We start from the raw sequence: 24,758 nt of genomic DNA on the forward strand, positions 1-24,758 counted from the left end.
TAAATATGTGGTTATTTGCTACTTTAGATATAAAACAAAAGAGACATGTTGAATGAGTCATAACTCATGATTATTTCTCAACGAAAATCACTTCATTCCTCTGTCTTTGTTAACAAGGAATGAAAAATTAAAATGATGAAAATAATAAAATAAAATAAAAAGAAATATTATTTAATATTTGGGGTTGTTTTCGAAAATGAACAGAGTAGCTTTTATCTTAATTAGTTGGCAAATTTGAAATTAGCAATATATATAATGGTCCTCCTCCTACAGCTCCAGGTCCAGGCCATCCAATGTCCCAATTATCTAAGGCCTAACTCTCTATATATTAGATTTGAGCAAGTACATACACATATTTATATATCTTATTGGCCAACTTTGACAGTAACTATATATATTGATCCTCCCCCACACCCCATCCTTTTTAAGTCCTACTCTTGGCCTAACCCTAGACTCTGAGCCTATATATGTGTGTATATATATAGCTGTAAAGTATATTCCTAGGGGTGGGGTGACACTTACATATTTTTGGTACTCAATAGTCACTCACTATATAAACTACCCGATTTTGCAAAATTTTAATGACTTTTTTCTTTCTTTTAATTTTTTTAGATTTTAAAATTATTGTTGTTGTTCTGGCTCAATATCATATTATATTGATATATTTTTAAAAATATAATCTTTAACTTTTTGAAAAGATAAATTTAATACCTATCGTAGAGTTAAAGTTGCTCTTTTGTAAACTTTTAATTACGAACTTGTGTTGTGAAAATATTTTTATTACAAAAAATTTTAAAAATATTATATTATATATATAGTAATAACAAGCCCCCAATTCTATCAAAACAAATAAATCCTATGTAGTACTCGGATAGTACCGGCCCAATCTCAATCTTTGGCCATGGCCCAATCTTGACCTTCGACTTGCACTCCAATCTCAACCCACGACCTAGTCTTAACCCATGGCCCAATCTCGGCCAAAGCTCGATCCTGGCTGGCTCTATGCCAGCCAACAACAACATCATCAACTGCATGTTATGTATTCCCATGTCTATTCAATATGTCATCTATATTAATGGCAGATCATATCCCCATTAATGATAGTCTCATCGACACCATGCCACTACCAAAAAGTTCTGGTGCCAGACGACCAATCCTATCACCCTGCAAACACACGATGCATGTATGCAGAAGGACCTCTCCTCCTTTTATATAAATCAACTCTCTTTAGAACCAATGTATGTTCTCTTTTTAGTTTACCCATGCTCTATTATTTTTACTCCCTGACTTACTTGAACATCAAAGTATCTACATGTGTCAATCCCTCCCCTAATGGATCGATCGTCAACCAATTCCTTATCGTTACAAGCTTGCCTCTATCGTCCCTTTTGGCTAGGAAAGAAGAGTAGTGACCCTCCTTAAAATTATCTTAGCATATATTTATTTTAAGGTGGGTTTTCTTGGCATCATATATATATATATATATATGTGGGACACAAAGGACTCCACCCCATTCTCTGCAAGTGAAAATTTAACCAAGGACTTATCCACATAAAAAGTTGAGGTTTTTCAAGGATCGGCTGTCACATCCTTCTGAAAATAAAGTGCTCCTTAAAGCGGAATCCTATCCCTTCAACCATGGAATGTATTTAATGGTCAAAGATAGATAGACTTTTAATAATAGGAAATTAAAAAAAAAAACTGATTTTTACTCGCAATCTAACACAGTAGCCTAGCTTTGTGGGTCTCCCATCTTTTTGAATGCTTTTGCTGGCCTACTAGGGTTTTGATGTCATGCCCCAAGGGCCATCATATGTATATATATATATATATGGCTCTTAATTTGTTTATGTAACTAAAATGCAGGTATATTATTATTATTATTATTATTATTATTATTATCCTGAAGGAGTGGTTTGGTTTTTATAGAAAAAACCCTCAACCAGTGTCATATATATATATATATGTAACAGTACTGATATATTTCACTAATTAATTAAGCTTGCATAATTAAACGACTTGAGTGACAAAAAGAAAAAATCCTAAAACTTTGAGGTTTTGAGGTCTGAATATTCTTGTGGTTGGGCAGGATTTTGATTTATATTTATATTTGTTGTAATTTAATACTTTATTGGTTAAATTTATGATGTGGAAGTGTAATTGAATGATATTTGAATGCAAATTGTACCCATAAAAAATGACTTCACCCTAATTCTAGCTAGTTTTCTTCTATTCTCTTCTTATCTCATCTTAAATGAAAAGTAGACACAAGTGTATTACAATTAATTAACTAATTATTAAGGTCTAACCATATAATTAGGTTAAATTTCAAATGAAAGTAGCTTATATATATATATATGTAGAGAGAGAGAGAGAGAGAGAGAGAGAGAGAGAGAGAGAGGTAGCTAGGTTTGGCATGATATAAAGTAGCTTAGCCATGCACCAAGCTTTCTTTTGTTTTTTTTTTTTTTTTTTTTTTTTTGGCTATGAATATATAAGCTTCGACATCAACAACCCATTAAGCTAATTAAGCATCATGCTTATTTCTTTGTCATTTATTTATTAACTATTAAGCTAATTAAACGTGCCGTGCATCATGTATATACATATATACTGGGTAGGGTAGGGTAGAGTAGGCTTGTTCATATTAACCACCCAACGCCCAATTAACACGTAGCTAAGCTAACCCCACCGTTTCATTAATTTCTTCTATATATATATATATATATTAATTGGGTTTGATTAATTAGCGGTAATGACGCGCGCGCATGCAAGGTTTTTCAAAGAGTAAAGCTATAAAAGTCTTTGATTAATTTCCACCTTTTTCTTTCTTTCTTTCTTCCACTTTGATCCTACGATCGAACAACCCATCCATTCATTGACTGAAAAATGTTATGTCACCACCTTTTGCATATATATATATATATATATATAAATGTTGGGTAATTAATAAGAACTGATCAGCTAGCGCTGCCGCCGCCATGGGCCGCAACAGCTGCACCACCAGTGACATTGCCGGCGGGAGCCGGGCTTAAGAGATTTGTGGGCAGCAGCAGGAGTGCCGGTGGAATGTCGCTCTCTTAACGACCAAAAAGAGACAAACATGAGATAAATTACATACAAAATAAGCTACTAGGAAAGAACAAAATTGTTGGGAGGCCCCATCCATCCCAAGTGGGCAATGGAACCATGTGCTTCCATATGGTGGTTGGCCAGCAGCCCCACCACATCCACAAAATATTGGTTAATTAATTAATTAATTTAATTATATTCACACCGATGACTTCTCTATCCTTCCAAACCCCTCCCCCCCCCCCCCCCCCCCCCCAAAAAAAAAAGAAACTGATGAAAATGAAACATCAAACTTACAACTCAATTCAATTCTATAATATTACAACGATGAAAGATTGATTCCCCAAACTCTCCTCTTTCCCCACCGTCCATTCTCAATCCTCTCTCTCTCTGAGTCTCTCTCTCTCTCTCTCTCTCTCTCTCTCTGGTTCAAGTAGATATTGTGTCAGAGGAGGTCGTGAAGTTTCCTTTTTGTCCTTGTGAGGAAGAAGAAGGCCCCTTTACTTACTTTGTGTCAGAAGAAAATCTTTCATGTCCAATGGTTATTTCAATTCTGATGACTGTTTCATTCCATCGCAAGAACCGACCAACCCCTTTGTAGATCATATAAACACTACCTTAGATTCAGCTTTCAGCTTTACATAAGTGCCCATGTGTCCGAAACCCTAATTTTGCTGTCACGTACGCTCGCACTAGTCTAGCTTCTTCTCTTTATTGATCTCCACACACATATATATATATATATATCGATGAAGCCTACTAGTTCCATTAGAACTAGGTTTGCTTATGGGTTTCTTAGAGCCATGAAAAGGCTCAGAAACCGCAGAAGACCTGCCGCTTCATCATCATCATCATCATCATCTGCAGCGCGAGCGGCTTTTGGACGCTATCGTAAGCTAAAGATGGTGGCCGATGCGTCAATGGCTTCGGCAGTGGGGTCGAGGAGAGCCTGGAGCAGGGCCTTGCTCTGGAAAATTACCCGTCGCCAAGCGCTGGTGCGGCGTGCTTTGGCGGGAAAAAGGAGAAGGTCTGGTGGAGACGACAGCGGAATTAGAAGATCGGTAGTAGTAGAAAACGAGGGTACCCAAGATCATCATCATAATCAGTCTGGTGTTGCCCAAACTGATATCCTTCGAAGGCTGGTTCCAGGAGGTGAAAGCATGGATTTGTACAGCTTGTTGGGAGAAACTGCACACTACATAAAGTGCCTTACCATCCAGGTAAAAGTGATGAAGAATATTGTCGATTTCTGCTCTACCTGACTACTTTGGCCATACGTACTTGCAGTATCATCATATGATGGAAAATATAAGTACAAATTAATTAATAAATCCCACAGAGAGAGAGAGAGAGAGATGTTTCGCCAGGAAGTTACATGCAGTTGTGGAAACATACATACATACATATATATATATATATGCAGGATGAAGATCAGGTGGTCTTAAATTTGCAGATGTAAATGATCATGGAAATATATAGCTTCTAAGTAGAAGCTAGCTTTTAAAGATGTAGAATGTAAATTATAGACAGATATATGCATGAGTGTATTCTGGAAACTGATGGCTTTAAAGTTCCCCAGTACAGATCTGTTGCTTGTAATTCTACGCTTTTATCCATCCATCCATCCATCCTTGTAGCTCTTCAGGCTGTTTGTTGATTCCTTTGCCTCTTTAATTATTTGTTTGATCCAAATGGAACCTACTCACTCTCGCCGTGCTTCATTTATATCTGCATTTGATGATTACTAATCGTTGATGTATTGTAAAGGAATTTTTCTGTGTTCGCTTGATGATAAAATAAAATAAAATTAAAAAAAAAAAAAAAAGAATCCCCTTTAATATGGTTTTGACTTGGAAGATCTGAATGATCTAGTTTCAAGTACCAAAACAAAACCCCTCTTCCCCTTAATTTGTTACAAAATGTAGAAGAAGTAGACATTTCTAAGAGGAAAAGAGCTACTTCTTGTACTGAAGTCATGAACTGAACAAACAATAATGTTCCTGTTTTTGGAAAATGTCTTGACACCATATATATAATATGCATGTACGTACTACACATTCTTCAATAGTTCATTTTGTTTTCACCTGTCGTGGCATCAGTAACGATTCAACATCTCACACAATTACTTTCTAATCCATGGTATAATTGATCCTTTTTGCTAGTTTGATGCCCTGAGCTTAAATTAAAACCAATTAATATATATAAATAAAGAGAGAGATCTTGAAACCTCGTAATCTGTACAGACTTGGCACTGTTCTTTTCCCTTAATTTGCATCGATCTAGGGATTTAAGAAAGAGAATCCAATTAAAGTAAATATAATTTATGTAATAATATATTACAGATATTAATGCGTGTAAATTCAATGTATAAAGATGTCTTATATTGTTGAAATTTTATTAATATTTTACATGTATATGGAAAGCAGTATCATGTAAATCAAGCAAGCAACACAAAGGGATATATATATATATATGATTTGTACAATTTTGGCTACTGAGCATTTCAGAGGTACGCAATTAACAAAGGATCAATAAGAATGGATTTTTTTTTCCCCTTTCATCTAGTAGATGGATGGATATTTCTGGATCGTACTCGCCAATAGAAGCCCAAGGCCTCCATAGACCTTCCGACTCAATCTTGGCCCCGTGTTTACGAGTAGTGATCATCATCACATTCGTATCTACAACACTCCAGCGCCCACTACAAGTTCCATCAACATTTAATGTGACATTTAACGAAGGTTTCGTCGGCACTACTCCTCCGTTAGAGAGAGCCTCGCCAGCATCAGATACTGTTCCATCTTGCTACAACACCCAAGGCCTACTCACATGTCAGGGAACCCCTTCCCTCTATATAAGCCAATCTGCTCACAGGCTCAGGTATGTTCTTTTCAGCCTATTGACACCCTACCAACTTAATCCCTTGCTCACTTTACCTTTGTAGAGTTTTGTAAGTGCCACCACCTCTTCTTTCGATCATCGAAACCAGTTTCGACATCCCGAAATCTCCCATTTGACAACTCTTTGGGCCGAAAGGAACATTTAGTGTCCACCGTGGGGTCCAATAAAACTTACCTACTTCATAATCTCACCAGAGCCTTTCAAACCAATCCCTCCACCTTCCCATGGTGCGAACCAGAAGCGTCCTTAACTAAGAACCAAACGACAACAACCACCAACCAAAAAATTCAACCACCATGGAGGTTCTCCTCTAAATCGTCCAACAACTTCAAAACCAGGTTGCTAAGTTAACCCGAAATCCACAGTGTGACCAACACAACAAATGGGTCGATGATGACACAAGGTAGCCGCCACCAACAACACTTGGCTACCCATACTCCTGTTCTTCCACCTTCCATATCCCTATGTGCTCCAGGCCACCCCTTCTTGGAGTTCATTATGTTTGTACCGTTGCCAGATGGCATCCACCTTCCCAACACCTTGGAACCATAAGACAACACCTCCGACCCCTAGGAGCACTTGACCATGTTCAACGCCATGATGATGTTAAGCGGGGGGCATGATCCGATCATATGCTGAGCATTTCCCAACACACTTAAGAAGTCGACCATGTTGTGGTTCTCCTTCTTAGAACCAAACTCTATTCATGACTTTTTCGAGCTAACCACACGCTTTCTCACCCACTTCTCCACCACTCGGGCACATCGTAAAACATCGGCAAGCCTCAATCTGAGGCAAGGAGAGATCGACTCACTCCGAGCCTTCCTACACAGGTTCAACCAGGAGGCCATTCAGATCAGGGATATAACCCATGTCGTTTCCCTTTATGCTATTATGACTAGGCTTAAACTGGGGCCCTTTGCCAACTCGCTAACTCGAAAACCTCTAGCCAACCTGGACAACCTCAAGTTATGGTCGTGGGTTATATAAACATGGAAGAAGTCTTGGTTGCCCAGCACGACAACCCTCGACCATAGGCTAGGCCGTAACTAACCCAGCGGCAAAGACCCTTTACTAAGCATCAATGCCGTCTTAAGAAAGACTCTGGCTAAGCACGAGAAAATAAAGACCGCCATAGGGGACGCAGAGAGCAAGCCCGAGTCCCTGAGCCACCTTCGTTGCGTTATGACAACTACACTTCCCTTACAACCCGACAAGATCAGATCCTCGAAAAGGTTTACAATTTAAGGGTCATCCCTCCCCGAGGTAAGAGCTCGACCTAATCCTGATCCTAACCTAGACATTTGTAAGCGCTGCGATTACCACAAGATGTTCTGCCACACGACCGAAAAGTGCACAGCCCTCAAGGATAAAATTGAAAGGCTAATCAAACAAGGTCACCTTCAGCGGTATGTCCACCAGAGGCGAGGACGGAGTGCCGAACACAGTGACGTCTGGTATCGAAAAAGAAGCTACAGCCGCGAAATCGACCTGGGGCTAGGAAGGGTTAGGATACCCGGTCAGACCCCGCTAATCAGATAAGAGAGGTCATCGACACAATCTCCAGAGGTTTTGCGGGCGGGAGAAACTCAAACTCTACAAGGAAGTGACATCTCTGGGCAGTAATGTCAGTAAGCGATGCTGAGAAGAAGTTAAAGAAGATAACCCGACATCCAGTGATCTCCTTCACCGACAAAGACTTTGAGGGGATTGATCAGAACCTCAATGATCCTATGGTGGTCTCAATTGTCATCGCCAATTTTTTGGTTAAAAAAGGTTTGTATTGACTAGGGGAGCTTAGCGAACCTGTTTTATCTATCGACTTTCAAGAGATTGCAAATTCCTGAGGAAAGCCTCAAGCCTTTGCATGGGAGCCTGGTTAGTTTCTCTGGGGAACAAGTAAACATCAAGGGCTACATCAAACTACTTACCACATTCGACACGACGCCTCTCCAAAAGACCATCAATATCAGGTGCCTAGTAATCGACTGTCGAACTCCATATAATGCACTCCTCGACCGCCCTTTTCTCAACACTCTGGGCATAGTTTCCTCCACACCACACTTGGCAATGAAGTTCCCGATATCGGCCACCGAAGTCGCAGTCGTTCATGCTGATTAGAAAGAAGTTCGGCAATGCTATAACGACAGCTTGAAGCCTCGAAACCTTAAGCCTTGCTGGGAACCCACTAGTAGCCAAGACCTTGGTGCTAACGTTCCCAGCACCAGCTCCCGAGCTCCCTAAAAGAATGTGAACATGATTGCACTTAATCCTCAGAGTGAGCTCCCTGGCAGCCTCTCCCAGCCCACGGAAGAGCTACTTGTCATGGGTTTGGGGCCTCATCTAGAGCAAATAACCAAGATTAGCGTTACACTCCATTTCGACCTTAGCAAGCACCTGGTCGAGCTCTTGCAATGAAATGCCGATTTATTCACCTGGACGTCTGCAAACATGCCTGGGATCGACCCCAATTTCATCAGCCACAAGTTGGCATTGACCCATGCGCAAAACAGGATTCATCAGGGAAGTTAGGGAAAGAAAGACATAAGGCGATGGTCAAGGAGACAACCAAACTATTAAAAGCCAGATTCATCAGGGAAATACCATACACCACGTGGTTGGCTAATGTGGTGATGGTCAAAAAAGCTTCCGGCAAATGGAGGATGTGTGTCGACTTCACAGACCTAAACAAAGCATACCCCAAAGGATTCGTACCCCCTACTAAACATTAACATACTCATCGATGGAGCCTCAGGATAAAGGTATCTTAGCTTTATGGATGCGTACTCAGGCTACAATCAAATCAAAATGCACCTGAATGATGAAGAGAAGAAAATTTTCATTACGAAAAATGCCAACTTTTGCAACAAGGTTATACCCTTTGGGCTGAAAAACGCCGGGGTAACCTATAAGCGATTAATGAACAAGGTATTTTCTAAATAAATAGGCTGAAATATCAAGGTATATGTCAACGACATGGTTGCAAAAACCCCAGAAGACAGAAATCACTGCTCAGACTTGACCGAGATATTTAGGTAAATCAAGAGACACAACATGAGGCTCAATCCAGAGAAATGTGTTTTGAAGGTATAGGCAGGAAAATATCTCGGATTCATGCTCACCTACCGAGGCATAAAATCCAACCATGACAAGTGTTGAGCTATCCAAGAGATGTGCAGCCCCAACACGGTAAAAGAAGTGCAACACCTAACCGAAATGATTACAGCCCTCTCCCGGTCTTATCTAAATAGACGGATCAAGCCCTGCCGTTCTTTCAATGCCTCAACAAGCCAACAGAGTTCCATTGGACAGAGCAATGTGAAGCGCCTTCCAGGAGTTGAAACACTTTCTGGCCACTCTTTTCGATCCTGACAAAATCAAAGTCGGGCGAAGAGCTTCTATTCTACCTTTTAGTAATCGAGAACGCACTCAGCTTCGTCCTGGTCAGGGAAGAAGGCAAGACACAATGACTAATCTACTTCGTCAGCCGAGTCCTACACAGGTCCAAGGTCAAGTACCAGAAAATAAAGAAGCCGACACTTACATTGGTGACAACAGCCCAGCAACTAAGGTCCTATTTCCATAGTCACCAAATTATAATTCAAATTGACCATCCAGTCTGACAAATTCTCCAAAAGCCTAAGCTCTCTGGGAGGATGATTGCGTGGTCAGTAGAACAGTTTGAATTCGACATTCAATACCAACCCCAAAAGCACATCAAATATCAAGTACTGTATGACTTTTGTGTTGAGTTATCCTCTCCTAGCCAAAGCTCGGATAGTAACCCCTGGGTTTTGTTTTGTCGATGGAGCATCCAATATGAAAGGAAGCGAGGCCGGCATCATTCTAAAAGGGCCTAAGGGGATACTAATCGAGCAATCACTCAAGTTTGATTTTAAGGTAAGTAACAATTACAAAGTATGAAGCTCTCATGGCTGGACTCATCCTAGCCTCCAAAATGGGAGCCACATGGCTGGTAGCAAAAAGTGACTCCCATATGGTAACAAATCAAGTCAAGGGCGATTTCCAACAACTGACCCTCAGCTTGACAGATACCTCAACAAGATCAGAACTTTAACTGAATCTTTCGAATATTTTGATATTGAATACATCCCCAGGGAGCAAAACTCGCGAGCGAATCTCGGGGCCATCTCGATCTCTCTCGCCGTGTTATCTATTGTCCCTTGAATCAGACAAGGACGGTCAGTTTAGCACGGTCAATTCGCTCCCAAGAGCCCGGGTCTACCTTAACAGGTGAACCTCAGGGCCATCTTGATCTCTCTCATCATGTCGTCTATCGTCCCCTAGACCAGACACAGACAGGGGTCAGTTCGGCACAGTCAATCCGTTCCTTAACGCCCGGGTCTACCACGATGAGTGGACCTTAAGGCCATCCTGATCTCTCTCGTCATGCCATCTACCGCCCCCTAGATCAAACAGGGATGGGGGTTAGTTCGACACGGTAAGTTCGCCCTCAAGCGCCCGGATCTACCCTAGTGGGTGGACCTCAAGGCTATCCCGATCTCTCTCGTCGTGTCGTCTACTGTCCCTTGGATCAGATAGGGATGGGGGCCAGTTTGGCACTGTCAGTTCGCCCCCAAACGCTTAGGTCTAGCCTGACAGGCGAACCTTGGGGCCTTCCCGATCTTTCTCGTCGTGTTGTCTACCGTCCCTTGGATCAGACAAGGACAGGGGTCAGTTCGGCATGGTCAACTCGGTCTCATTCAAACCATGCCTTGTATCAAATAGGCATGGCTAGACCTTGAGTTACCTCGATCTCATTCAAACCATGTCTTGTATCAAACGGGTATGATCAGACCTCGAGTCACCACAGTCTCATTTAAACCATGCCTTATATCAAATAGGTATGGCCAGACCTTGAGTTACCTCGATCTCATTCAAACCATGTCTTGTATCAAACGGGAATTGTCGAACCTCGAGTCATCTCAGTCTAATTCAAATCATACCTTGTATCAAACAAGCATGACCGGACTTTGAGTCACCTCGGTTTCACTCAAGTCACACTTTGTATCAAATAGACCCAGTAACCTCGGCTCAATCGGTGCCTTATGCCAATCGCCCAGGTCTATCCCACTGGACAGACTTTCCTCGGATTACGACTTTGGATAAATGCTACAGCAAAGTGAGAATAGAGAAAATCAGAAGCTACGAGTTGGGAATGTTAAGATGGCTTAAATCAACTAGAAGTCTTCTTAGCTATGCCCCGGCCGAAGGAGCTACCAAATGAATACGTGGACAAGCAGTTAGGAAAGTGGGAAGACGGGATGCACTACAAGAAAACAACAATTTAGAGACGGATTTTTGAGACGGGCACTTTACCGAGGGACCAAAATTCGTCTCAAACTGAAAATTCGTCTCAAAATCACTGTTTTCTTGTAGTGATGTGACAATCACTCCATAAGAGAACTCAAAAAGGAGTGCAATCACCCATTCTAGTATTGTTCTCACTCAAACACACTTAACTCTAGTTATAGGTACCTCTGCAACGCTGTTAATAGAAATGCTCCCTTAGACTAGCAAGGCCTTGAGTCAAATCAACATCCTCATCCCTCAAACCCTAGGGCTACCTAAAAAGCAAAAAGCAATCAAGAGCGACTAAAATTGAATGCATAATTAAGGCGTGCAGAAGTAAGGTGTAGTCCTCCTCTTTTATAGGTATAATGAGGGACATCCAATAGCCAAGGGTCATCCGTCATCGCACTTAATGTGATGCTGCCACGTGTCTCAACATCAATGCCTTACATTTAGCGGTCAAAGAATCGCCATTGCAATTTGGTCGCGTGCCCGGATAATATAATATCTTGACTACCTCTCCACCTACACCACTCTGCCTTACCCTATAAGCCTAACACTTTAAATTTCTGGAGCGAGCACGCTATGTTAGAACATTAAAGCCACCCCCAAAATCATCAAGCTCCTTGCGAGCCTTAGAAAAATCGATAACACCCAAAAACGCCCATCACCTTTAGCGTATTAAGCTCAACCACCTCGGTCGTATATACCGAGCTCAAAATGTCCCGGTTAAGTGTAATCGACCTCAATCATCTCAGTTGCACATTCCTAGCTTGGTTTCCTACAAAGCCTCATCTCTTTGGCTAATGCACTCCTTGCTCTCTTATAATAATGACTCTGTAATCCATGCTCAGAAACTCACCCTCACGATCATCCAACCCGAGGGTCTTATTCGGAGCTCAACTGTCGAACTATCTCGATCTTACACGATAAGAGTCCAGCCGTCATCTTTATATTTTGAGCTCGACTGCTCACCTTAGTGAACATCCAACCTAGGGGGGTTGTGGACTGTACTGGCCCAATTAAGCTTGGCCCAATAGAGGCCCAAGACCTCTATCGACCTTCTGATCCAATCTCAGCCCCATGTCTCCCAATAGTGATCATCGTCACCTTTGTACTTGCAACAATCCTGCGCCCATTACAGGTTCCATTGACATTTAATGCGACATTTAATGAAGGTCCCGTCAGCACCACACCTCCGTCAGAGAGCCTCACCGACGTCGGATACTGTTCCATCCTACTACAACACCCAAGGCCTACTCATATGTCAGGGAACTCTCTCCCTCTATATAAGCTAGTCTGCTCATACTGCCCAGGGATATTCTTTTTAGCTTATCGACACCCTGCCAACTTAATCCCTTACTCACTTCACCATTGGAGTGTTTTGTAGGTGCTACCGCCTCCCATTCCAATTACTAGCTCCAATGTAACGTCCCGCTCGAGCGATAGGAAGATCCGGAACAACTTATCCTAATGGGCCTACACGAACTTCCTAGGGGGGTCACCCATCCCTGGATTACCCCAGGTTAAGCACGCTTAATTTGGGAGTTCTTTACCAACATTCAGCCCAAAAGGTATCCAGCTGGTGTTGTTTCCTTTCTTACACTATCCTCGATATATACTAACTTCTCTGGGCTCTCGGGGTATTACATTCTCCCCCCCTTAAGCACATGACGTCCTCGTCATGCGACCTTACAACCAGCCCCAGATCTCTCCCATTGCATGGCCGATGTGGGATTCGCCTAAGGTGCCTACACGCACCCCCCACAGGGGCCTACACACACCCCCCTCGGGACTCAGCCTTCTCGCTGAGGTTTGCCCCACCACCGCGCTCAGAGGCTCGGGGGTCGGCTCTGATACCACCTGTAACGTCCCGCTCGAGCGATAGGAAGATCCGGAACAACTTATCCTAATGGGCCTACACGAACTTCCTAGGGGGGTCACCCATCCCTGGATTACCCCAGGTCAAGCACGCTTAAATTGGAAGTTCTTTACCAACATTCAGCCTAAAAGGTATCCAGCTGGTGTTGTTTCCTTTCTTACACTATCCTCGATATATACTAACTTCTTTGGACTCTTGGGATATTACATCCAATGTCCCAAAATCTCCCATTTGGCAACCCTTTGGGCCGGAAGGAACAATTTCTACTTTCATAGAGGATCCATTAATAGGATTGCCATTGTTTGATCTATCAAAAACAATTACAAATGTTTAAACTTATAAAATCATATATATTTGGATATATATATATATATATACAGATTTATTCAGAATTATTGTCTCATAACTTTGATGCGTCACCCCCTGTGATTAGATGAATAACCTTGTTCCTAGAAGCTTGTTTCTCTCTATGAAATTTAATTTACTGAGAGAGAGAGGGTAGCTAGGAATGAATTTGAAAGAAGAGGAAACTAGTTTTACAAGATACTGGGTCATCTTTCTTGATAAGTCATGTATATCCGAGTCTTTTGAGTGTCTGAATTTCAATTATAAGTTTATAACTACATATTCAGTTGATTGTTGAACATATGTATATATATATATATATATAAAATAAATATGCTATCATTTCCATGTAAACTAATTAACCATGAATGTGAATGCTTTCAACGCTGGTGGAGAAAAAAACCACTGAAACGTAGAGATGGAAGGACATGCATGGGAGGTTCAAATATAGTTGATCGGCTCAATGTCTTGTTATCTCTGTGAGTGAATACTTTGGTAAATTTCATCTCCAGATATGTCCTGTGATGTGATATTCGTGATATATGTATATACATATATATATATATTCACATATTATTAGAAGTACGTTTGAGAAACTGCATAAATATTTAATACACACACACACACATACTGGTTCTTCCTTGTATATAATTAATAATAGTGGATGCATTCATATTGCCATGCCATGCATGCATGCATGCCTAGCCCAGGTCAGGACTAAGCAGGCTAGTGTCGTGTCTTCCTCTTGGTTCCATGCCATCCCATGCCACGCATGTATATGTATATAGTTGCAGACGGCACATACATATATTATGTAGTACTGAAGTCATCGAGCGAACTACGATGTTTGCTGTCCATAGAGTACTGTACATATATATATATTAATAATAACAACCCATGGCTGAGTGTGTCTGTCTAGAAGTGTCAAGTCTGCGCATACAAATTAATTAATTAAGCCTTCTTTTCGGGCCGGCCCCGACAGAGAAGAGAAGTTCTGGCCTCTCACATGATGATGATGATGATGATCCTTTTAATCTGGTCGTTCACTTTGTTCTGCTACTGCTAGATGCAGATGTAGTCAGCCTCTGTCTCATCGGCTCGGCCCGGGATTAAACCATCCCCACATTACACACAGTGGCCCAATTAAATAAAGCCCATTGCTTTGTTGATTGATTCGGCCCAATTCTTTTTTGTCTGGGCACAACAATCAATACATGAATGAGATGGATCGTAAGTGTAGAGCGGGCAAGCAACTGCTGATGAGCCTTTGTCCATTGGGAAGCACTGAGCAGGCCATCAGCACTTTGTTCATCAGATGAAGAAATTAAAAAAAGCATTTTGATTTCCTGCAAGAATGGTCCTATATATCCACACAGCCAGAACTAAAATGGATGACGCAAATCACAACTATATATATAGCCAAAGTTAAAAGCATTATTTCTCTATTGCATTTCCATGTTACTACTTTGACACTACTGCATATATGATTAAGCAAAAACAGGGTGCATGAGCACTCCACAGGAAAACCATCTCCTCCTAATTAAGCATATTTCCTGCTCTCTACACTCTCCTATATATCTCATTGATGCCGCCTTTCTTCCAAGTCTCGTACGTATTATTCTTAATTTCTATGAATATAATTTGCCTCGGTGGGTCAGTCTCCTGGAATCAAATACTTCATCCAATTAATGCTTACTTCTTCACTAAGGCTGGACTGTAGTCTGTAGACCGCAGAGCTCGCTCGTAGAGAGCCACTGCCCCAGAAAGATGCAAGACAAAGGCCCATGATCGCCATAGCAACTACTGAGAATGCAGCGGGAACCGCTTGACTACTGCTCCCAAGGAATTGGGCGGCAAGAACCCCTGCCAGCGTAGAACTTTGCATCCCCGTGCACAATGAAATTGTTCTGCACGCTTCTTCATTTTGCCTGCCAGAACTCATCAAAACCATTCAATTCATTCATTATTAAGGGGATTTTTTCAACATGCATCATTATGTGAAGCTAATTAATTGGCAATGGAGTCTTATTTACAACTCAATTTGTGGAAGCCCCATGCGTCCAACAATTGTTTGCTACTTTTGTCCATAAAACAAATTGATCGTAGGAATGATATGTTAAATGGCCCTATTGACGATAACTTAGATCTTAAAAATGGCCAAAACAAATGATAACCAAGTTAAATTGGCCAATTAACCTGTTCAACCCACCAGTCTTTCGACAATCAGTCTTTTTCGCTACCTGGACTGCTATCAAGTATGTCTATCTTCCCAGAGTATAGAACAGGGGTCCTAAAGAAAGGATTTTTTTTTTTTTTCTCACAATTGTCCTAAAGAAAAGCGAGTCCTGATATTTACAACAAAGTTTTTCGTTTACGACTAGAAGATAAAGGGTTTGAATTATGAAAAGCAAGCCAAGGTTAAGGCTGCTTATAAAAATGACCTCCCTCAACACTTGCAAAGTTGGGGAGCCTCATGCACGGAGGCATCATCTTTTCTTTCACAAGTGTCCTAAAGAAAGGATATAAGTGACAGGCCTAGCAAAAAAGCTTCATTCAGACAAGAACTTTAAAACCCTCATTCAGCTGCGGTATGGTGATTCCGCAGAGTAGATCAGGAGGCAACCTATTTTAAGTCAAATGATGTGTAAACATAAAAGGGGCCACCATTGTGCAGACTAGGGAAGTAAAAAGAAGAAAAAACAATTTCATAAACATGCACGACGCAAAAAGACAGGGTAAAAACTATGTGAGGTTATTAAGATATTATTTGTTCCTGGACAAATGAAAGAAAGATTCAAGGAAGCAGAGATATGAATGCTAGATGGTTTATCAGCAACGGAAGACCAAAAGAGAAAATCAGAGAGGAAAATATAACGTGAACATAACAAGGTGTTATACGCAGTACTTCCACCTAGACACAGCACTCCAGAAAACCACTTCCCCCGCCCAATGCAGCCCACCACCAAGACATTTAAAGTGAAATGCCATCTATATAATATATATATATATATGACATCCACTATAAATTAACAAGATAAGTCTCACCAACCACAATACAAGTTCCACTAGCTTATAACACCAAAGATTGAACTCAAATATCAGCAGCACGTGGGAAACATGGAGTCACATGGGATTTGTCCCAAAAATGATTTTTAGCTCCAATAAAACTACTTATTCATCCATTTAATTAAGTTAAGACAAAAACTACAACAAAAAAAAACCTGGATTGGATCATCATTCAATTATACAAGCATATGCCTCAACATACTTGACATCTCCACAATATATGATACATATGCATGCACTTATGAAAAATATGGCACTAAAAAAGTTACAAGTCAAGATCATGAAAATTCTAGGAAACATGTGATAATGGTCAATAAAGAAAGGGAAATACAGGAAGTGCTACTTTCTGAAACTAGTTCAGCAACACCTGTAAGCAAGATGAACAACAGGGGACTTACCTCAGAAGTGGTACTTTGGAGATCCAGTAACCCAAGGTGAATGCAACTACACGAAATGTCAACACAGGACCAACCAATTGCAGACCCTCAGCCGAAAGAAGCTGACCCTGGTTAATAGCAAGAGGGCTGCCAATACACAAGGAAGTACAAACCATTGCAACAAATGGCATCACAGGTTGAAGAAAGTTTACAAAAGATTTTGCATAAGTATTTAGCACGAGCCCAATTGTGATGGGAACAAGAACAACTTCCTAATGTGTACACTACCTGTGAAATGGACTTTGACATTTCAATTGCATCAAGTTGAACAATAGACCCAATAAGAAGGCCTGTTAAAAGTGGAGTAACAATAACTGAAGCAATGGTGGTCGAGCTTGTCAAGAGAACGCTCAGGGCCACATCCCCTCTGCTCAAGAAACTAGCATAGCTGGATAGCTGAGCCCCAGCAACACAAGACATGAGGACAAAACCAGCACAGAACATGGGAGAGATTCGAAATGCCCTTGCCACCAACACGCCAAGAGCTGGTTTCAGCACATATTGTGCCACAAACCCTATAGATATTGTTAAGAGGTCTGCAAGAGATGAGAAGGAGTTTAAAGGCAGATGCAGAGCATCGCCTGATCTAAAACTTCATAGCGACAAGGTCGATTTTTCTTAGCTAGAAAGAGGTGTTACCTCTGAAATGCAAGGGAAAAATCATCCATAGATAGTCTAATTCCAATTGACAACATGATAAATCCAAGAGCAGGGGCGTACAATTCCTTCGACATCCTGCAATTCACCATAAGCATGCCATATATCCTTTGAACAAAGTTTGCATAGAAATGGGAAGACATGGAAAACACTACCACGCAAAAGAAAAGAAATTTTCTCCCTAGTAAATCCGTTCCACTTCAAGCTATTTATTGATCTGAAACAAGACGAAAATAAAGTAACTTAATTTTAAACCTTGATCCTTTATAAACCTTAACATAACCAACATAATTGGGATGGAAGAATACTTTATAACCCTTGATAGCACAATAAGGAACATAATAGGGAAATGGGAAAAGGGTATACAAAATATTAAAAGCAGCAGGTGATAAAATCAGACCAAGTGAAAGTTGAAGGGCGAGCGAGAGCGGTAACTGCAGTGAGCGCGACCACGGATGGCATCATTGCCGGCAGAACTTGGGAAGAATCAGCCTTCACTCCTAGTCCTGGCAAATTGCTGTAGTTGGCATCGAAGGACAACAACAAGAAGTTACCTTCTCTTCTCTGTAATCCGACTTTGCCAATGGTCGGCGAGGACGCGGAGCAAGCCAAGCGAATGCGGAGAGAGAATCGCCATGGGGGATTATAGACAGAGAATTGGAGTTAGGAGTGGAAGTGAAAGGGGAAAGGTTGGTTTTGGGAGTAGTTTGGCGTGATTTGAGTGGTGGCGGGAAGGATAAGACAGAAATCGAGGCCATATGTGGAGTGGAGGGATGGTGTGGACGAGAGAAGTAGAACCACCGGACCGGAGAAGCCGGACTCCGCCAGGCTGTCGCAGCTTCTTCGCGGGAGAGAGAAGGGAGTGTTTTCCGGCAGAAGGGGAGAGAGAGAGAGAGAGAGAATCGGAATTGGAAGGTTGCTTCTTCCGTTACTACATACAGAAGAGAAGAGAATGTAATTGTACAGTAATGGCGGGTGATAAAATTTTATACAAATTTATTATTTGTCGATAAATAAATTTAGATTTGCTTTAAATGTTCAATTTATTTTTTTGTTTTTTCTTTTGTAATCACTTGGAGGGAGATGACAAACCCAACAATTAAAAGAAAATCAGACTGCTTGAATCATGAGTGAGTACTCTTTATTATTAATTAATTATGATTTTGGATAATAATAAAATCAAAGGAAAATGCAAGAGAAGAGATGTGTGGATATTATGGGCGGCCCCTCAATTGAGCCGACCAGCCAGCGCCCTTCATGTGCTTCCAATCCAAGAAAAATTAGTCTTCTGTCTTCCTCCTCTTCCATTTGTTAATTTGCCCACCCACAAATTGTGTGTAATTAGCGAAGCACACTGCGTCAGGGCTTCTCTTCTTTATTGTTGTTATTATTATTATTATTATTATCACATCACTTTACGTAGAAAATGGCACAGCAAATCTGTCAAGTTAACTTTCAAATTTTGCCATAAATATTATTATCAATTCAAGTTTACGTTCATTCGGATGGGATTATGAAAACTACATCCAGCAGCCCTTTCGTAAACAGGAGCTTACAATGTCGGTAGGTAAAAAGTAAAACGACCAAGCAACTAACATTCTACTGTCCCCCACCCCCAACCTGACTCTCCGATGAGATTCATATATATGCATGCAAAAAGTATTAGTTTCCCCCCAACTAACTTATCAACATGAGTCGATACAATCATGAGACGTCAACACTCGATTATTATTAAATACAACATTCTACAAGTGTCTGTCAAGAAATTTGAGGTACAGCAAAAGCAACTGTCAGTAACTGGGAACAACCATCGGACGGATAAAAGCAGGAAGAGGACGCAATGTTTTTCTTAAAACAGAAACGACTGTAACCGCTAAAAATCTAACGGCCTTAGCTACAGATTGTCAAATTTCTGACTTCTAAAGATAAATATACAACACAATCACTGTGCAAAGATTTTTTTTTTTTTGGGGGGGGTGGGGTGTTTAATGAAGCCTGTTAGAATGTTACACTGCTACATGCAATCAATCAGTTCAACAGTCAAATCAGATCAGATCCATTTGCAACAAAAACCTTTATGGCTGGAGAAAGGGAGAATTACCATCGAACAGAAAAATCTCCTGAAAACAACTCCTCAAAATCAGCCTCTGTTATTTGCTCAAAGCTCCATATGGCTTTGATTTTCTGTTAAATGAAAGTGCCCGGGATAACTATTTTAAATGCAGGCATGCAGGCAATTAAACCTTGGGACAGACTTTTTACTGCTTCAGTTCAGGTGTAGCTTAATCTCTGAAAGATCTCATGAACTTTTAGACAATGAGGAAGCAACAAATGTTCGTTCGCAGAAATCTGGAAATGGTTTCCACCAATAGGGTTGACAAGGCATTTTGACGGTAAACCATTATAATGAACTGAATTTCGCATGAAAATGTTCATAATACTCGAGGCTTGATCCTGAGGGGAAGGGTGAATTAAGAGAGGCCAGTTGATGATAATCCAAACAGAGAATTGTCATGTTTGGTGGACTAAACACTTCGTGAGTTCAATCACTGTCCTATTAAAACGTGGTAAGGCCACTGTACAGTTATCTGATAAGCTGCTTGCATGATTTATTTGTGAGACACATGAACAAATATTACAGATTCAGCATTGTTTCCATATTTCTCAGCACATGTTAACACACACTAGTGCCTACAAACAGGGACATAACAGAAAACTGCAATGGCAGTGAAAACAGTATCCGGGTGCCAAGGGAAGAAATCATGATGACCAATTGTGTAAAGATGATTGCAATATGTTACTTATACTCCAACCTACACAACCAGCAAATCTTTCTCATTAAAGTTATTTTTTAAACATGCTACTCGCTATGCAAATCTTCAACACACAACAAGTCCAAAAAGAACAAAGTATCAAGAGCTTCAGAAATTTGAAGTGAACTCGTGGATGTAGCAAGCCAGCTGCTTGAGGAAGTAATCGAATGCAAACCCAAAATACAACTTCTTCTATGACAGCTCTGACTTTCCTCCCTGCTTTCCACTCTTCCCACCTTTCTTCTCCCCCGAGTACTTTCTTTCCCCTTTTCATCTTTGTCCGATAACTCAACAATAATTTAGCATTCATAGAATTCAAAATAATAATGAGGTAAGCAGCACAGATTGTTTAAAGAGGCCAGGCAAAGAGGCAACAGTAGCAACTAGCAAGTACAAATAACTCCGAAATACAACATACAACATAACAGCCGTAAAGAAAATAACAATTAAATCCATTTTATTCCTTATTCTTTTATCAGTATTTATATCTCATCACTAATGCAAATACTACCAAAAAACAAAAAAGACGCTTTATCTAGAAACCGTGTATGTTTATAGTCATAATGAACTCAGCAAACAAAACAGACTTCAGCAGATTTATCACCTGAAACCACTTTGACCAAAGGCTCCTGTCTCATTATATTTTCTGCATAAAAGACCCCGATGACAATCCTGTTCTTCCAACTTGTCTCTCAGTCACATTCACGAAAACTGTCGTGCTGACAGGAGCAGGCATGGCTATAGTTTGCAGACTCTGCAATGTACAAAAACCGCAAGCAAGCACACTGAAAGGAAGCATAGGACCTGCTACTAGACTCTCAAAAGACATGTACATACAGGGAATGAAGCCCCATCAGTGATTGAGCTACCTTGCAACCTGAATTATCATTGTCTTGCCAATCTAAGAAACAGCCCTCATGGAATTACCCTGATCAGGTTGATTAGGCAGCTTGCCAGATAGATTCTGTAAGAAAGCATCAAATATCATCAGCCAATTGTAAAGGCAATCAGTTGCAGTACGAGTAAAATAAACATCATCAAAGTTACAGACTCAATGTTGAACACATAACATGTCTAGACTCCGGTTGCAGAGGAAAGAACAACCCGGTGAATATGTCATAACTAATTCTTGCGATCCTGGACCAGTAGTTCATGAAAAAGTTGCCAGAATTGGAAACACAGATGAATGGCTATATCTAATATGTGACGTTGTTAAATCTCAAACTAGGAATTTTAAACCAAAAATATCAGTTTCTTAGTGTGTTTGGAACACGACTTCATGATGGATAGAAACATAAAAAGAAAACGCAAAACTTTATGCTCGTGCATTTTTATATATAGATAAAAACCTTTCACTCTCAGTTCCTTCTAAGAATCCTGGTTCTAAACATAGGATTAGGGATTAGGGATTAGGGAAACACCCCATTTAGAATTCTGAATACTTTAAAAACAATCACAAATTAGAATAAAAACAAAAATATCCATGGAGATAAACTCAGAGAAAAATCCCCGTGACCAAATTCCTAAAGAAATAGGGGTTTAGATCAGAACCATACATAATCAATGTCCACGAATTTATTATGGCCTATTGCTCGTTAGCATAATCGATAAAAACCCATGAAACTATTCTTAGAACCAAGTCTCTAGCCAATCACCTCATCTTCAGGTTAATCAAGACACTTGCAAAAAACCAATAAGAGATGCACAGAATCTGTGAATTCCAGGGAATTGAGAAATGAAAGAAAGGAGGACCTTCGATACAGTTTCGGCGATCAAGCTCCCATCTTGAAGACCTGGGGGATTCGCCGCCGTGCAATCCCGTGGCGTTTCGAACAAGGAGAGGGAGAATTGCTTAAAAACAACCCCAACATCGAAGTAAATCAAGCCGGAGCTGGGAATATCCACCCGAATTTCCTTAACGGGGAACCAAAGAAACAAATCTTGAGCAGAAAGACCCGAAAGGCCGGCGATCTGGCCGTAGGAGAGAGTGCCGGAAACGTTGCGATCGTAGTGGAGTTCGTTCTCGTACTTGGCATTGCACTCTTGATCCAAATGGACCTCGAACTGGCCGGCGTCGTCCAAATGGAATTCCTTGACGCCCTTAGGGAGTAAGCCCATCGGCAGGCCGTTCGATCGGAGCACATCATATATCGACAAGGCTTCGGCGGCGGCTGAAGCCCAGAGATGGGTCGAGAAGGAGAACACAAACAGTAGTAGGAATCGGAGAAGCATTGTTGGGGGTGGGTTTTTGCAAAGCAGCAGCAGCAGCAGCAGCAGAGGGGAGGAAGAATTTTTGCATCAACAGAGAAGGGTGGGGTAGGGTTTAAGGAATTGAGAAAAAGAGAAAAATGATGGAGAGAGAGAGAGAGAGAGAGAGAGAGAGATGCCAGCAAGCAAGAAAGAAAGAATAGATTATAGAGAGGGAGCGAGGGAGAAAGGGTGGGTTAGATTAGAAGAAGAGATATTAGTAGATGAGATTACGGTCAGGGTCAATTGATTTGTTGCTGGATGTTGTGTTACCGAAATGGCAAGGGTCTTGCAAGTAAGGACTGGCCACGTGTACATAGAGGGGGGTATATATGTAATTCAGAAATTGGAAACGGTACGTTCACACGGGAAACGGGGGCGCTGATGGTGGAGCGATAAGCACGAAAATGGAAGGAATGGCCATAAATAGAGCTAGCGAGCGAGCGAGCGAGCGAGAGTTGTGGAGCTAAAAATAAAATAAAATTTAATTAATTACTAAATAAATATAATAATACTAATAGAGATTGCATGCCATTAAAGATATTCATAGCCAACTAGTAGTAGTAGTAGTAGTAGTAGTAGATATTTGTTAGTGGGTGGCTGAAGGCAGGCAGGCTGGCTGGCTGGCTGGCAGGCTCCCATAGTCCCATCCATTCCCATCTAAAATATATGTTATATTATTATTATTATTATGTAGAAGAATGTAGTAGTAACATGATGAAATATATAATAATATTATTATTATTAGTAATAATCAATCATGCATGGTAATGGGTGAGGGTAGGGTAGGTGCCTTTGGAAAATACATACCAACAGTGATTATACTCGAATTTGTCGGTCATTGGTATAACAATAACAATAATAATAATAATAATACAAAACTTATACCCACCGCTACGACAAATTTACCTTAATTTTTCACGGTCACGCCTAAATAATTGTAATTATTAAGAAACATCCGATCGACGACTACTTAATGAAGAGATTGATTGATTGATTGATTAGCCGAAATGCATAAATAAAATTATAATTGTATATATGAATCAGCAGATCAGCAACACCACGACTGACCCCCCCCCCCCCCCCCCCCAGGAGACGGAGACGATATATATATAGCATTTATAGGAGAATTGGAAATAGATTTAGATATTTGGTAAATAAGATTTGGATACAGAAATTTAAACTTGGTCTTATTAATTACTATTATTTTTATTTTAGCTTCTTCTTCTTTTGTTAGGAACCCCAGTTGACCAACTTAATAATTCACTATTATAACATTGTAAATAAGTGTGTTGGGTGCGGCAGCATTGCAAATCAAATCCTTAGTGCACAAAATAAAAATCAAAAGAATAAATCGATAGCAACAACAAGAAGAACACGAAATAAACTCCCTATTTCAACTAATGAATGACAATCATGAAGACAATAGATCAAGCCTTAGTTTTGAATTCATCAACACCACTTAGGTAACTCCAAAAATAGAGACACCAAACCACAAATGAGCCTAAACCTAAAAATGTTAAAAGGCCCGTCCTAGGTTGACCACAGGCTTTTTAAACAGATAGAGGATCAGCCCATTTACTGAAAAGGCCAAGCCTAGTCTGACCCTTTTTGCCATGGGTAGGGACGAGTCAGGCCACCCCATGGGCCTAGCAAGCTTGTGGGCCTTAGCCTACAAGGCCTAGTAGGCCGGTCTCGGTGGGCGAGGCCCACATGCCCTAGTAAGCTGAGCCCACTGAGCCCGAATCCTTTTTTTTTTTTAAATAATTTTTTTAAAAAATAATACATATATAAATATCAAAATAATGTATATATAAAAATTAATTTTTTTAATTTTTTTTTTCAAATAATTTTCTATCTTAAGTTTTAAATATAATTTCATCATTTTATATTTCAAAATTCTATATGCCTTGTAAATTTTATTGTGAATTGATATAAAAAATAATGCACATATAAAAAGATGAATGTTTATTTATAATTTAAATATATAAAAATTTTAGCTTAAAAATTGTAAATATATTGATG

The 24,758-nt window shown here is 40.5% G+C and overlaps 3 protein-coding genes across 4 annotated transcripts; 1 reads left to right on the forward strand and 2 right to left on the reverse strand.

Annotated features, from left to right (window-relative positions):
- Nucleotides 1-3,370: 3,370 nt before the first annotated feature.
- LOC127814089 (transcription factor IBH1-like) lies at nt 3,371-4,912 on the forward strand. Its single transcript, XM_052355347.1, has one exon. The coding sequence runs from the start codon at nt 3,822-3,824 to the stop codon at nt 4,332-4,334; it is 513 nt and encodes a 170-aa protein (XP_052211307.1). The 5' UTR covers nt 3,371-3,821; the 3' UTR covers nt 4,335-4,912.
- Nucleotides 4,913-14,413: 9,501 nt separating this feature from the next.
- LOC127787093 (probable sodium/metabolite cotransporter BASS3, chloroplastic) lies at nt 14,414-21,153 on the reverse strand. The gene is given in 6 exon segments (XM_052314953.1): nt 14,414-15,441; nt 16,978-17,225; nt 17,227-17,552; nt 17,656-17,751; nt 17,832-17,890; nt 21,091-21,153. Coding segments are annotated over 4 exon segments (873 nt in total). The 5' UTR covers nt 17,681-17,751; nt 17,832-17,890; nt 21,091-21,153; the 3' UTR covers nt 14,414-15,167.
- On the reverse strand, nt 20,419-22,935 carry LOC127787092 (uncharacterized). Of its 2 annotated transcripts, XM_052314952.1 has the most exons (3): nt 22,239-22,935; nt 21,356-21,450; nt 20,419-21,240 (listed from the first exon to the last, which is right to left on the reverse strand). In XM_052314952.1, exons 1-2 carry the CDS (start codon nt 22,716-22,718, stop codon nt 21,388-21,390), a joined length of 543 nt encoding a protein of 180 aa, XP_052170912.1. In that variant the 5' UTR covers nt 22,719-22,935; the 3' UTR covers nt 20,419-21,240; nt 21,356-21,387. The 2 variants fall into 2 exon arrangements, with proteins under 2 accessions (XP_052170912.1, XP_052170911.1); XM_052314951.1 differs by having other exon boundaries at nt 20,419-21,450; nt 22,239-22,934.
- Nucleotides 22,936-24,758: the final 1,823 nt, after the last annotated feature.

Source organism: Diospyros lotus, chromosome 12 (assembly GCF_014633365.1).
Source record: "Diospyros lotus cultivar Yz01 chromosome 12, ASM1463336v1, whole genome shotgun sequence".
Lineage (NCBI taxonomy): Eukaryota > Viridiplantae > Streptophyta > Magnoliopsida > Ericales > Ebenaceae > Diospyros > Diospyros lotus.